General features: G+C 41.2%; 1 protein-coding gene across 1 annotated transcript in view; it reads left to right on the forward strand.

Moving 5' to 3' along the window:
- The window catches only part of LOC137371253 (NEDD4-binding protein 2-like 1), a 19,120-nt gene extending 5,116 nt beyond the window's left edge, over nucleotides 1-14,004 (forward strand). Inside the window, exons 2-5 of the mRNA XM_068033505.1 lie at nucleotides 6,774-6,901; nucleotides 7,015-7,103; nucleotides 7,941-8,017; nucleotides 12,915-14,004. Coding sequence (XP_067889606.1) covers nucleotides 6,774-6,901; nucleotides 7,015-7,103; nucleotides 7,941-8,017; nucleotides 12,915-13,029 — 409 coding nt within the window. The 3' untranslated portion in view covers nucleotides 13,030-14,004. The remainder of the gene's footprint in view (nucleotides 1-6,773; nucleotides 6,902-7,014; nucleotides 7,104-7,940; nucleotides 8,018-12,914) is intronic.
- The last annotated feature ends 2,279 nt before the right edge of the window (nucleotides 14,005-16,283 follow it).

Consider the following 16,283-nt stretch of genomic DNA (forward strand, 5'->3'; position numbering starts at 1 on the left):
ATGGTATGACTAAGGATATTAGATATAGATACACAGACATTCCAGTCTTACAAAAGCTAGCATTTCACCCTGAGAAGAGTAAGTGGTTTTATTAGTACAAGGATTTTAGAAATATTTACATTCCCAGAAAAATGAACAACAGTACAACACATACTGGCGAGCTTAACAGAACTTCACTGGTCTACAATAATTTTCTGTTATAGCAAAGTGGTCAAAGACTGGAAGAATGAAGTATATTTTTGTAATAACAAGGCCACATATGATGCAACCCAACTCTGCGGTCAGCAGAAAGTCTAAGGCAGTACGTTTCTTTAGAACTTAGCTTTTAGAGTAAAACTTAGTCATTTACCTCTTGCAATGCCTGATTCCTCAAAAGCTCATCTTACGAATGTTACAGAGCAGCACAAGGTTTGTGACATATACATTAATTTATAGTCATACATACCAGGTGAACAACTAAACAACTAACTGGAGGAGTAGGCTCCACAAACATCTCCGTCCTCAATGTTGGGAGAACCCAGCAGGTCAGAGCAAAAGACAAGGCTGAAGCATTTGCAACCATCTTCAGCCAGAAGTGTTGAGTGGATGAGGTCCCCAGTATCACAGATGCCAGTCTTCAGACAATTTGATTCAATTAACGTAATATTAAGAAAGAGCTGAAGGCAGTGGATACAGCAAAGGCTAGGGGCCCTAACAGTGTTCTGATTGTGGTGCTGAAGACTTGTGCTTCAGAACTAGCCACGCCCTTAGCCAAGCTGCAACACTGGTATCTACCCGACAATGTGGAAAATTGCCCAGTTCTGTCCTGTCCACAAAAAGCAAGAGAAATCCTTTCTGGCCAATTACCACCCCAGTAATTTATTCTCAATTCACAGCAGAGTGATAGAAAGTGTTGTCTACTTAATCAGCAATAACCTACTCACTGATACTCAGTTTGGGTTTCGCCAGGGTCACTCGGCTCCAGACCTCATTACAGCCTTGGTCCAAACATGGACAAAAGAGCTGAATTCCAGAGGTGAGGTGAGAGTGACTGCTCTTGACATCAAGGCAGCATTTGACTGAGTGTAGCATCAAGGAGCCCCAGCAAAATTGAAGTCAATGGGAATTAAGGTGGATATTATCCACTGATTGGAGTCATACCTAGCACAAAGGAAGATGTTTGTGGATGTTGGAGGCCGATCATCTCAGTCCCAGGACGCTGCTGGTCTTCCAGTGCAAAGAGTTCTTCACGACCGAGTGTTGCAGACTGGCAAATTCCAAGGTCCAGGCCTATGTGCTGAGCAACGCACTAAAGCTTGGATAGTGTCCTAGGCCCAACCATCTTCAGCTGCTTCATCAATGACCTTCCCTCCATCATAAGGTCAGAAGAGGGATGTTAACTGATGATTGCACAATGTTCAGCACCATTCGCAACTCCTCAGATACTGAAACAGTCCGTGCCTGCGTGCAGCAAGACCTGGACAACATTCTGGCTTGGGTTGATAAGTGGTAAGTGACATTCATACATGCCACACAAGTGCCAGGCAATGACCATCATCAACAAGAAAGAATCTAACCATCTCCCCTTGACTTTCAATGGCATTACCATCGCTGAATCCCCCACTATCACCATTCTGAGGGTTTCCATTGACCAGAAACTTAACTGGACCAGCCACATAAATACTGCAGCTACAAAACAGGTCAGAGGCTGGGAATTCTGCAGTAATTCACTTCCCGACACCCCAAATCCTGTCCACCATCTACAAGACACAAGTCAGGAGTGTAATGGTGTACACTGCACTTGCCTGGATGAATGCAGCTCCAACAACACTCAGGAAGCTTGACACCATCCAGGACAAAGCAGCCCATTTGATTGGCACCCATCCACCACCAGCGCACAGTGGCAACAGTGTGTACCATCTACAAGATGCACTGCAGCAAACTTGCCAAGGTTTCTTCAACAGCACCTTCCAAACCTGTGACCTCTACCACCTAGAAGGACAAGGGCAGCAGATGCTTAGGGTCACCACCACTTGCAATTTCCCCTCCAACCCACGCATCATCCTGACTACATTATCATTCCTTCACTGTCTTTGGGTCAAAATCCTGGAACTCCCTCCCTAACAGCACTGTCGGTGTACCTACACCACATGGATGGTAGTGGTTCAAGAGAAACATCAAGGGCAATAAGGGATGGCAAGTGCTGGCCTTGCAAGCAATGCTCATGTCCCATGAACTGATATAAAAAAGTACAATTCTGGCTAGCTACAGGGCTGAAGCAACAACCTGAAACCCTCATCCATGCCTTTGCCATGTGCAAACTCAACAATTCCAATGCTGTCCTGGCCAGGCTTCCATTCTCCACCTTCTGTAAACTTCAGCTCATCTAAAACTCTGCTGTTCATATTGTATCTGCACTAAGTCCCAATCCTCCATCATCTTTGTCCTTGTTGAACTACATTGGATCTCAGCCCCCAAATGCTTCAAATATAAAATTCCCATTCTTGTGTTTAAAAACCTTCATGATCTTGCCTCTCTCCATCTCTGTAGCCTTCTCTAGCCTGAACCCTACATTCCTCTCACTCTGGCCTTTTGTCCTTCGCTTTTCCCTTTGCATCACTATTAGCAGCCACATCCTCAGCAGTCTAGGTCCCTGTCACGCTCATGACAGCGTGATCCAAACTGAAGAGTTATAAAAATGGACTTTTCCTTTAAAAAAGTGGACTATGTGCTGCAAAATGGCTGCTGGTCAGATGACCTGGCCCTGCATATTCGAACTGTCTTTCTGTCTGTTACGGACAAAAGGATACGTTCCAAACTAAGAGGTGTCAATTACACTCATAGAGTCATAGAGAGATACAGCACTGAAACAGGCCCTTCGGCCCACCGAATCATCTTGAATCCATCAAGAAACATTCCTGAATTGAATGGGTTCTTCTGAAACAAAGAAGGTGTGAAGTATCCATATCTGGGCCATTGTTGGTCCCCACAGGGAGGGGCCTGTATCTCCTAACAGAGGCAACATGTGAAAGATTTTTGCCTTAAAACGTACATCTCTGGAGAGAGGGGAGAGATCACAACAACATCACAAAAAGCCTGTCCAAGCGAGAGCTGTGAGAGATCTAGCAAAAAACTAAAGAAGGAGCCCTGCTGTGAATTCTACCCTTCAATTTGGTGTAGCAGAGAACCGAAAGTGACCACTGCCTCCAGACTGAAGTCTCCACCACCAGAAAATCTACAAACAACCCAGGCCTGCAATTTTAAAAAGAGAAACTGTCCTCCGAGAAGATTTAACAGGTTTACCATGAACTCCGAACAATTACCTCACTTCAAACCACTTACCTTTTACCTCTCTATCTATTCTGGTGTGTGTGTGCACGCGTGCAAGTGAATGCGTGCATGGGTTCGGTTGCGACCATTTTGGGAATGAATATTGGTCAATAAATAGTTAATCTTCTGTTTTAAACCTACAAGAAAACCTGTCACTGTTTATTTGACAAATAAAACACAAGGGGGTTAAAACTCTTAGTAACAAAATCACTTGTTGCAATCAGTTCGGAGGTGAACATTGGGGACTACCACACCTCTACCCCCTGGCCGTAACAGTCCCATACTCAAATTCCAGATCTGTATCCCTCTACCCCCTTTTAAGGTTCTCATCCAACTCCTTCTTTAAAGCTGTCCTTACAACCCACCTCTTTAATCAAGCTTTTGGTTACCCCTTCCTAACACCTCCTCCTTTTTATTAGCATCCACTTTTGTCTGATTACACCTTTGGGAGCAGCTTAGAAACTTTTTCTATGTTAAAGATGCTATATAACTGGGAATTGTTGGGAAAGAAAAGCACCGTGTTTGAGATTAAAATCAAGATGGACTTAGTATGAGTTATAAGGAAGGAAACAGCATGGATAGATTCTGAAAAGCTTCTGAAATGTTAGCAGCCTATCATAGATAAGGTTAAAACAAACTGTGGCTCAAAAGACAGACAGAAGTGTCAGGGACAGTCAGCATAGATTTGTAAACATGTCTGACTTACCTGATTAGTTGTTTTGATGTAACAGTGGAATTTGATGAAGGTAGTGCAGTAGATGTTGTACATATGGACTTTGAAAGGGCATTTGATAAACTACCACACAACCAGCTTATTCAGACAATGGGAACAGATGATGTTAAAGTCATAACTAAGCTGCTTAATCAGCTAAGGGACAGAAGGCAGAGAGTAGCAATTAACATATTTTTCTGACTGGAGAGAAGTATGCAGTGGAGTTGCCTGGGGCCAGCACACTGGGTAAACTTCCCTGCTCTTCTTCAGGATAGTGCCAGGAGATCTTCTACACAAACCCTGGGAGGGCAGACTGGGCCTCAGTTTAACATCTCATCCAAGAGACAGCACTCCTTCAGTACTGCACTGGAGTGTCAGCGAAGATTTTTGTGCTCCAGCCCTGGACTGGGATTTGAGTCTACAACCTTCTCACTCGGGCAAGAGTACTACCAACTGAGCCACAGCTGACATACTAAAGATGGCAGGGAAGGTTGGTAAGATGGTCAAGAAATTGTGTAAATAGGGGGATTAAATACAAAAAGAACATCATGCTAGACTATTACAAATAATTGGTTGGGCCTCAGCTGGAGTATTGTGTACAATACTGGGCACCACACTTTAAGAAAGATGTCAAAGCCTTGGAGAGTTTATACAACAGACTTACCAGGATGAAAGACTTCAGTTATATGGGGAAATTGGAGAAGCTGGGATTATTCTCTGTAAAGCAGTGAAGGTCAAGGAGAGACTGAGTAGAGGTATTCAAAATTATGAGGGTTTTTGATGAAGCAAGAGAAAGAAACTGTTTCCTCTGGCAACTGGGTGAGTAGCCAGAATTCATCGATTTAAAATAACTGGCAAAGAACTAAAGGGGAAATGAGACTTTTTTTCACAACATTCCAAAAAAGGTCCATTATTAACTCACATAATTAATTTAAATTTGTAATATTCCTTCCCTCTAATTATAGGTTTCAATGCCTTTCATTTCAACTATCAGTTGAAATCAGTTAAGATCCAGAACACACAATCTGAAAGGGTGGTGGAATCAGATTCCATAGGAACTTTCAAAGGGCCACTGAACATGTACCTGAAGAGGGCTAATCTGCAGAGTTATGGGGAAAATGCTGGGGTGTGGGACTAAATTGGACAGCTCTTTCAGAATTGGCATGACAGGGCAAATTGCCTCCTTCCGTGCTGTAAGATTCTATGATTCTAAGCAGCTCTTGTTGCTTTCGGCTTTGTGCCAGAATCATAAAGGTAGAAACATCTTTCGTAATGTTCATTGCCATAATTATAGAAAACTGATAGTTGAAATGAAAGGCATTGAAACCTGTAATTAGAGGGAAGGAATATTACAAATTTCAATTAATTATTTGAGGTAATAATGGACCTTTTTCAGAAAGTTGTTCCAGATAATGTATGGGTATAATTGCTAGATCAGGTGACTGCAATCCTATATCAGAGGGCTGAGCCTCAGGCTTTGGTGAATGGACAGCAAGCAAAACTTCTCTCACTGCTTAACTGGTAGGTGGGACACCAAACCAGTTAAACAGCTAACACCTCTTCCATAAGCCAGAGATTTCATAGCCATATGGATCACAAAGTGGGAGTTTAGAAGATGGTGTAATTATAATATGGTAGGGCACAGGGCCACTGAATTGTGGTCCAAGAGGGAATCTGGATTCAGCTGGGGAAACTGTGGGATCTATGCAGGAATACCAATTACACAGAGCATGGTGAATTTTTTTTTTTGGACAATCGCCTTTACTGATTATCAAATAGAAGACTTGTATGCATCAGGGTGTGTCTGACTTTTAGCTGAAATTTTTGTTGGGCTGAAGGCCCCGCACACTGGCCAAAACGTCTGGGGCGAGCCCGCCTCCCGTAGGCCTGGAAGCCACACAGTGATTTTACCTGGCCCAGGCCCTTAATTGGCCACAAGCAGGACTTCCACCCCTCTGAGGCAGGAGGTCCCGCCTCCAGAAGCTACCACCAATCAGTGGCCAGCAGCTCCCAGTCCCAGCAGCACCGCTGGGAGCAGTGGCCACTGCTGGGACTGCACCCAGACAGAAGAACAATAGGGACACTGGTCCCGGAATGAAGGTAAGTATGCGGGGACAATTGGCCAGGCCCTAGCGAGGCAAGGTGCGGGGGAGAGGCGGGGGTTGTGGGGGTTGGTGTTGGACAGATGAATGAGAGGTAGGGTTGTGGTGACATTGCTGGAAGATGTATCATTTGGAAACAATTTAAATAGTCAATAGGAAACCTGGGCAGTTATTCAGAGTTGGGTAAGTGCTGGAAAGCAAAATCATACCAATGTGGTTTTGTAGTGGATGTAATCATTTGGTTTGTGCCTTATTATAATTACAACACTTTCTGAAACACCACTTTGTGATCTATGCAGCTGTGAAATTCCCGATTTCGGTATGAGGTGTTATCTGCTCATCAGGTTTGATGAACTAACTACCATTTTAGCAGTGTGAAAAAATGTGGCTTCCTAGTCATTCACCAAACCCTGAGGCCGCTGCGCAGGGGCAGGCACCATCCCAGACTGAACCAGATGAGGGAAAGACTGACCACGTAGAGGGACCAGAAGATAGACTTTCATTCTCATAAATCTGGTGGATGGAGACTCTTCTCAGGGTGATTTTTTGCTTTAGGTTGTCTAATGCCACAAATCGATGTAGCAAGAGGATTTACAAAGTGAATTCTTCTAATTTCTCATTCCAACCCCCTCTCCCCTTTACTCAATCAGGAATCTAAAACATCAGTTTCGTCGTGCAGTGATATTGAGTACAGATGATTATTTCATCAGACAAGATGGCTCTTATTTATTCGAGAAATACTTACTTGATGAAGCTCATGAATGGAACCATGAAAGAGGTGAATACTGAAATTCTTCTTTATGGCATTCTGACTTTTAAAAAATTACATTTTAAACACTTTAAATTTACTATATTACAGCTGATACATTTATATAATGCATCTGCTTCCAGCCAAATCGGCCATGAGACAAGGGAAATCTCCAATTATTATAGACAATACCAACATTGAAGCATGGGAAATGACACCATATGTAAAGATGGTATGATCTAGATTTTCAACTAATTTCTTCAGTATCTAATATTGATCGATACACTAACTAGGTTGTTTGAAAACTTGTTTAAAATATCAGCTTTGCAGTTCTTGATTTGCAGAATTCTGTAACAATCTTTTAATTCTAGTTTTCATTTTTGTTTGTATTGGTTACGATCATTTTTATCCTTGTTTGTGGAAGTCTGATTTTTTTTTTTACTTCTGCATGCCAGTGCTGTGATCAGTCATTTATTGTTACACAGAATTACAGGTTATAATAGCTGTTTTTTTAATTGGTGGTTATCATTTGTGTTTTAAAAAATGTAATATTAAGGAATTTAGTATGATGGATTAAGGCAATGATTTGAGCAGTTTAAAATTTAAAGTATCTTTAATCCACTTTCAAGAGAATAAAATGTGATAGAACAGAAGTATAGAACGGCAGAGAGGCAAAACAAAAATAGGTGGTTTGCACCCTTTTGCTTAAGAAATCATACCTGGTCAGTCCTTAAGACAACCATATTTTCTTGTAGAACTGTATCAGACCATGAAGGCAGTAATCCAAGAATATATTACAGGTTTCATTATGTGCTATACTGGTTATTTCCTGGTGATATTTCACTGACAGGTATGTGTATTATCTTGTATTGTTAGAAATTTGTTACAAAAGGCAAAAAAAGACTGAAATTCTAATAAACTTATGTACTTTGTTCAAATTGATTTTCCTAAATTTTCCAAGGACAACTGGACAAAGAGTCTTAGATCTTAGATGGAAATGCTGCTAAAATGAAGTGTTAGATTAGCTGTCCAGATTTTAAACTCTCGTTTAATGTTTTGTCATCAACAGGCGCGAGAGAGTGGTTATGAAGTGAAGTTCAGAGAACCAGATACACCCTGGAAATTTGACATTAGAAAATTAACCAGGTTTATATAAATCATTTAATTGCTTCTTGTGAGAGAATGGCATGTGTTGTGAAATAGTGGAAGCTCTAGTAGCTTTAATAACGGAAAGGGGGAAAGTTGAAGGTAATAGTAGTTAAAGGCGTCTTCCATAGAACCTCAAACCTATGTCCTACATATAGAAATGTATAGAAGTTTAAAAAAATGGTAACGGATTATTTGGCCCAAATAGTCTATGTCAGCCTTTATCCTCCATATGACCAAATAGTCCCTAATCCTGTTTATTTTTTGTTCCCATACATTTTTATCCGGTTGAGCTGGATTTTATGCAGCAGGTGCGGCTCCCGGCACTGGGCCGAAATGTCAGGGGGATCCCCACCTCTGCATTTTTTCTGACCCTTGGAGCGATCCTCTGGTCTTTTGAGGTCAAAGTTTAAGGAGGCAGGATCCCTGCCCCTTTAAACACTTAATTGAGATGGGGATTCTACTTCCAAGAGCTACTGGCCAATCAGAGGGCTGACAGCGTCACCGGGAGTACAGCAGAGGCTTCGGACCCAAGCCCAGCGGAGGAACCCCAGAGAAGACATAGGTGAGGCGGGATCACCAAGGGCAGTCCAGAAGGCCCCAGCGATGGGGGTTGGGCTTTCAGTCCACGAGGTGGGAGGTCCAGGAGGAGGTACATTTGTTCCTGGTGAGGGTCATCCGTGGGCCACAAATTGCCCACAAAGGAGGGAACCCCCCTTAAGCCCACAGGAGGGCGCCTCATTTTACAAGGTAAGATCCCAGTGGCGGCGGCAGGAAGAGACCCTTATTTGGCCTTGGGGCGGGAAGGCCATCGTCGGCTATCCTGCCCCCAGGAGAATCGCAACCAGGATTCCTGGTGTCAGGTTCCATGGCGGGCGATTCTGCCTCAATTCTGCAGCCTCCCCACCTCCTGCTCCGGCCACAAAACCCACCATCAGTGCTATAAAGTGGCACTTGCTTAGCAATAACCTGCTCAGTGACGCTCAGTTTGGGTTCCATCAGGGCCACTCAGTTCCTGACCTCTTTACAGCCTTGGTTCCAACATGGACAAAAGAGCTGAACTCTAGATGAGGTGAGAGTGACTGCCCTTGGCATCAAAGCAGCATTTGATCGAGTACGGCATCAAGGAGCCCTAGCAAAACTGAAGTCAATGGGCCTGTCCACCATGCAATTTGGCATGGAGTCAGTGTCTTTCAGTCAGCAGTCTTAGGCCTGCTCATTTAGTTTTTATTTTATTTTATTTAGAGATACAGCACTGAAACAGGCCCTTCGGCCCACCGAGTCCGTGCCGACCATCAACCACCCATTTATACTAGTCCTACACTAATTCCATATTCCTACCACATCCCCACCTGTCCCTATATTTCCCTACCTATACTAGGGGCAATTTATAATGGCCAATTTACCTATCAACCTGCAAGTCTTTGGCATGTGGGAGGAAACCGGAACACCCGGAGGAAACCCACGCAGACACAGGGAGAACTTACAAACTCCACGCAGACACAGGGAGAACTTACAAACTCCACGCAGACACAGGGAGAACTTGCTCAGTTAATAGAAATTTACTGATGGTGGCTCAGAACTGCCAGCTGAACGGTACAGCGGCTCCGGGTCATTCGAGGAGGCCTGAGAAGAGGCCAGTGAAAACATTCATCCAGACAAACAGAGAATACTGTCTGCAAGTTATCAATCCTATCCAGAGTTTAGCCCATGGCATTTTGCCCCACCACTGCAGAAAATGGCTAACTGCAAAATATGTGGCTGAGATTCCATTGCAACTGGGTTCCTTCCTATTTTCTGGCATTCAGTAGTTCCACCAGGTTTCTACCCAGGGCCCTATTTAATTTTTGAACCCATTATTTTAAAATGTATTGTACTGAATTTTTTTTATATAGTTGATTAAAAAAGTATCAAGAGTGTCTGTCATAATATAGGTACTACACCTTTCACAACCAATTGCCAGCCCCCAACCCATCAATGAATAATGGCAGTATAGAAAGTGGAGGCGGGTACCTAAAAAGTATTTAAGAGAGTGAAGAGGGGGCATGAAAAAACACAGGCGGGCAAGATAAAGGAATATCCCAAGGCGTTTTATAAGTATATTAAGGGCAAAAGGATAAACAGGGAAAGAGTAGGACCCATTAAGGACCAAAGTGGAGCCGGAGGACCTAGATGAGGTTTTAAATGATTACTTTTCATCTGTGTTCACTATGGAGAAGGACGATGTAGGTGTAGAGATCAGGGAGGGGGATTGTGATATACTTGAACAAATTAGCATTGAAAAGGAGGAGGTATTAGCAGTTTTAGCGGTCTAAAAAGTGGATAAATCCCCAGGCCCAGATGAGATGTATCCAGGCTGTTATGTGAGGCAAGGGAGGTGATTACTGGGGCTCTGACACAAATTTTCAAATCCTCTCTGGCCACAGGAGAGGTGCCAGAGGACTGGAGGACAGCGAATGTGGTACCATTATTCAAGAAGGGTGGTAGGGATAAATCAAGCAATTACAGACCAGTGAGTCTAACATCAGTGGTAGGGAAACTATTGGAAAAAATTCTGAGGAACAGGATTAATATCCACTTGGAGAAGCAGGGCTTAACCAAGGATAGTCAGCATGGCTTTGTCGGGGGAGATCATATCTCACAAATTTGATTGAATTTTTCGAGGAGGTGACTAGGTGTGTAGATGAGGGCAAAGCAGTTGATGTAGTCTACATGGACTTCAGTAAGGCTTTTGATAAGGTCCCGCATGGGAGATTGGTTAAGAAGGTAAGAGCCCATGGGATCCAGGGCAATTTGGCACATTGGATCCAAAATTGGCTTAGTGGCAGGAGGCAGAGGATGATGATCGAGGGTTGTTTTTGCGATTGGAAGCCTGTGACCAGTGGTGTATCGCAGGGATTGGTGCTGGGACCCTTGCTATTTGTAGTGTATATTAATGATTTAGATGTGAATATAGGAGGTATGATCAGTAAGTTCACAGATGACACGAAAATTGGTGGTGTCATAAATAGTGAGGAGGAAAGCCTTAGATTACAGGACAATATAGATGGGCTGGTAAGATGGGCAGAGCAGTGGCAAATGGACTTTAATCTTGAGAAGTGTGAGGTGATGCATTTTTGGAGGACTAACAAGGCAAGGGAATATACAATGGATGGTAGGACCATAGGAAGTACAGACGGTCAGAGGGACCTTGGCGTACTTGTCCATAGATCACTGAAGGCAGCAGCATGGGTAGATAAGGTGGTTTGGAAGGCATATGGGATACTTGCCTTTATTAGCCGAGGCATAGAATATGAGAGCAGGGAGGTTATGATGGAGCTTAATAAAACACCAGTTAAGCCACAGCTGCAGTACCGTGTACAGTTCTGGGCATCACACTATAGGAAAGATGTGATTGCACTGGAGAGGGTGCAGAGGAGATTCACCAGGATGTTGCCTGGGCTGGAGAATTTCAGCTATGAAGAGAGGCTAGGGTTGTTTTCCTTACAGCAGAGAAGGCTGAGGGGGGACCTGATTGAGGTATACAAAATTTATGAGGGGCATTGATAGGTTAGATAGGAAGAGACTTTTTCCCTTAGCGGAGGGGTCAATAACCAGGGGCATAGATTTAAGGTAAGGGGCAGGAGGTTTAGAGGAGATTTGAGGAAAAATGTTTTCACCCAGAGGGTGGTTGGAATCTGGAACACACTGCCTTAAGGGAAGTTAGAGGCAGGAACCCTCAACATTTAAGAAGTTTTTAGATGAGCACTTGAAACGCCATAGCATACAAGGCTACGGGCCAAGTGCTGAAAAATGGGATTAGAATAGTTCGGCTTGATGGCCAGTGCGGACATGGTGGGCCGAAGGGTTTGTTTCTGTGCTGTATAACTCTATGACTGTAATCAGTAACTGATCTTCACGTAATGATATGCTGCCAACCTCCATTCTCTCCTAATTTTCAGTTAATTGGAGAATTCTTTTAACCAGATTTCCCATTGCTCCATTGTGATCACACAAATATTTCAGGTACATTACACTGAATACACAAATACAAAGTATCTATAATGTCTGAGTTTATATGAATTGATTAAGTTTCCCTGTTATGGGTGCAAATGCAGTAGCAAGGTTTTGTAGCAGCAGTAAGATAAATTACAAGTTAACACAAAAACAAAATACTGTGGATGCTGGAAATCTGAAACAAAAACAGAAAATGCTGGAAATACTCAGCAGGTCTGGCAGCATCTGTGGAGAGAAAAACAGAGTTAACATTTCAAGTCTGTGTGACCTTTCATCAGAAATGACAAATTAATCTGTTCGCTGATAACTGAGGGATGAATGCTGATCTGGACACCGAGAGAAGTCCCTTGATCTCCTTCCATTCGATCTTTTATGTTCACATGTCAGTATTTGTTGCCCATCTCTAGTTGCTTTAAGAATCAACTTATGTAGTTTGAGAGTGGAGTGATGTAGTCACAGAAAGGGGATGTCTGGCTTCCTTCCCTGAAGGACACCAATCATTAATTAAGTAGTTAGATTTTTATGACAATCTGGTAGTGTTCACTATCATTACCAGATTTATTGAATTCAGTTTAACAATTTTTTCTGACTGTCAAAGTCTGGGCTTCTTGTCCAGTATCGTGACCACCAAGATATTGTACCCGTTTAACATCTCATTTGAAAGATGGCACCCATGACAAAACAGTACTCCCTTGGTTAAAACTAAATTATATGCTTATCCTGAACAAGGGTCTGAACATAGAGGTGAGTGAGGTGAGTGTGCTTTCAAGTTGACACTTGTGGTTTTTGATCTTATCCGAATATTAAGTTAACTCAGTCATACAAGTTATAAAATGCAGTACTCTTTAGTTATGTTTATAATGGACAGTATAATTTTATACATTCTTTTGAATGTGTGCAGAATAAATACTCATGGTGTCCCAAGAGAAACAATTGAACGAATGAAGGAACGGTACGAGAGGAATATCACTATTGACAAAGTGCTGCATGCAGAAAGGGAAGCCCGAAATAACTGATGTCAAAGCTGCCAACAGGTTGCTTTTGGAAGAGGAACAGGAGCTATACTGGCGAAGAGTTTGTACAAACTCAGTACCTGGAGGATTTAATACTAATTGCACAAATCCAGTAATACAAATTCAAATTTGAAACAGAATCAAACACAATGGTTTTAAAGTTTTTTTAACTTAAGGACAAGTCAGCAAAGAAAGCAGAGGACTTACCACTTCAGGTCTTTAATCACAATGTAATGATGACAAGTGTGACTAACAGACTTTATTCTATCGTAATTTTGACAAATATAATTTGATTAATTTTTTAAGATGGTCACAGGCTATGAACTAGAAATTACTGCAGCAAACCTATGCTGTATAATTTTCTGCAGGTATTTTCCAGCATTTATAGATTGAATGTTTATAGATTTGTAATGGTAAAATGCATTTTGTTTCCCAGTTGCTTTATGTTTTAATTGTATTTTTAATATTGTAGACTCTGTATAACAATTTTATACTCCTAATTGCAGATGTGTAATTTAATACCTGTTATCTACAGTTATTTTTAATTCATTCTCAGGATGTGGGCAATGCTGGCATTTATTGCCCATCTTAAGTTGCCCTGAGAAGGTAATGGCGAGTTATTGTCTTGAACTGTTGTACTTGTTATTCTTTGTAGCAGTTTGATATAACTGAGTGGATTGCTAGGCCAGGAGAGTGTTATAAAGTAAACAATGTCAGTGTTTGACTGGAATTTACATATACCCCACATGGGGTAAGGATGGCAGGTTTCGTTCCCTAAAAGACATTAGTGAACCAGATGAGTTTTTATGACAAATCAACTGCTTCATAGTCACTTTTACAGACACCAGCTTTTCATTTCTAGGTTTGTGTAATTTTTTTTTACGTTTGTAATTTTTAACCATGATATGTACATATGTTTTATATAATGAAACCAGATTGGGACCAAAAATTCTAAGAATAAAATACTTTGTTGCTTTAGACACGTTTTGCTGGACATTTGAGTACAAGGCTATCCACTGCAGAACTTCCATCTTGTGCAAATGTAAAGGTGCACGCCTCTGGGTTGGGGTCAATGCGAATACCACACCTAGGCTCACAAAAAATTCTTTAAAACCTAATTTCAAATCTCTTGTTCCTTGATTTGGCAGAAAACCACATTTTGGCTAACTTTGTTCAAGATTCCACAGCTGAAATAAGTAATCAAAATTCCCCAAATGAATAGATCATTGAGATGAAGTATCAAGACAACAGCCATTTAGAAGTAACAAAGTGTAAAGGAGATGGATTTTCCTTGAAGTTTAAATATTGTCTTGCTTTTTCATACCACAATTTTTTGTTTACATGGTAATTTGGCATCAGCAATATACAAGTTTGACTACTGAGCTAGCAGAGGAATATAATTTCCATGTAGTACTTTTAGAATTACACAAGTACTTTTCGGAGCCAAAAACTACTTGAGCTGGAACAACCCCCACTAAAAGCAGCATCTAAATTGATCCTGAACCACAGTAGTTTTTTCTGTCTTTTAGAAGCATTGACCTTAAAGGATTGAGTCATGTGCCAGTCCTCTAGCTACCCAGGAGATCTACATGTACAGGAAAAAGGCCTAAACATTCTTTAATAGGAAAAAATTGTATATTGAGAAAATCTAAGAAGCATTATGCACTTACTGATGCTGTAAAGTCATTTGCTTTAACACTTTTAAGAATGACTAGTTACTGATGAATTTCATGTAATTTCAATCTTGTATATAGTTCGGGGAAAAATCCAGTTTCTACATTCCCAGGAATAGGTAAAAAAAGTTATTTTTGTTTTCAAAGTTGAATTGTGACGCTACCCAAATCTTAAATTAGCCTTTGGCTTTATCAACTTTTTTCCCCTGAAGAAACATCACTGCACGTTTTCTTTTGCGTAGAATTGACAATTTTTTCAGCTATTGATTCTTGTGCTTAAAAAAAGCTTCTAATAGCACATATAATTTATCGTCTCAGCTATATTGGAAAAAATAATGGCCGCAATTATAAAAACTGTTCTTCGAACCAAAGGCAATATCTATAATCATGGTGTAGCTATACCACTCTAACAGTTTATTTAGAACACAACAATGTTTTTCGTTAAAGTAATCATTTGAAACCATAATGCGCAGCATAATGTTTAGTCTTTTATCCCACATTTAAAAACACAGCTCTTACTTCTTCAGCAAGTAAGACAAATCTCCCTTGTGATATTTCTCCTAATATCATTTATGCTAAATTCTTTAACATCTATAAATTGAATCATGAGATAAACTGTTAACAACTTGGAGGCCGCACTGTTAAGGGCTGGTTGAACTTTTAATTTCTCTTTTTAAGACCACAATTACCATTATTAGCTTGATTTATGCAAACTCGTCAGTAAATACTTTTAAATATATAAAAACTTCTAAAACATGTTTACTGTGCACCTAAGTAAACAAGCTCAATTTGAAGAGCTCCCCTCTCAAATGGCTACAAATGAGGGCAATAGGCAGAAATCTGCCATCCATCATTATTTTGATCCTCATTATTTTGATCTGGGGGCATGACCAGTTTAAGAGCGGGGCCGACTTAGGTTTTTAGATCAGCATCAAAGATTGCAGAAACTTACTTTATGCTTGACGAAACCTATATTTAAAAATTCCCTGATCTTACGCGTTGGTTTGGCTGATTATTCCTGGATTGTGCTGATAAAACTTGTGCAAACTCTACCCCCGTGTTCTTTTAAAGGAAGCTGGTGAATGTGGTGGAATTATTAGGAAGACAGTGACTGTGGTTGGATGATGAATGGATAAGATGTATGAAGGATCAGCAATTGGAGAGGAAACTAGATTGCCATGAATGTTGTGTTGATGGAAAAATATATTATGGTAACTTGTTTGGAAGTGCAGTGCCAAATCCTTGCAAAAGCCTTGGAAGTGATAAAGCAAAATGCAAATAATGTTTATATTGTGTTCTATTTGTGTGTAATACTCAATACATTTCCTGAGACAAAAAACTATTACAGTATACCTGTTGCTACTCTGTAGTATAATTTTCATGCACCAACTAGCCTATTGTTCTCCATTTTCTCTCTCTCCACTTTCTTGAATAGTAGGGTTTGCTAAAATGGTTACAATTCTGTTCCCCCACCCACCCCTCTTTCAGAAGCATAGGCAGATGTACCATAAAATCCACCTTTTCTCCCCTAGCTGTTGGCCTCAGCTTGCAACCTTAGATTGTTATCCCTACAACACTATTGAT

Source organism: Heterodontus francisci, chromosome 6, assembly GCF_036365525.1.
Source record: "Heterodontus francisci isolate sHetFra1 chromosome 6, sHetFra1.hap1, whole genome shotgun sequence".
In the NCBI taxonomy this organism is placed as follows: domain Eukaryota; kingdom Metazoa; phylum Chordata; class Chondrichthyes; order Heterodontiformes; family Heterodontidae; genus Heterodontus; species Heterodontus francisci.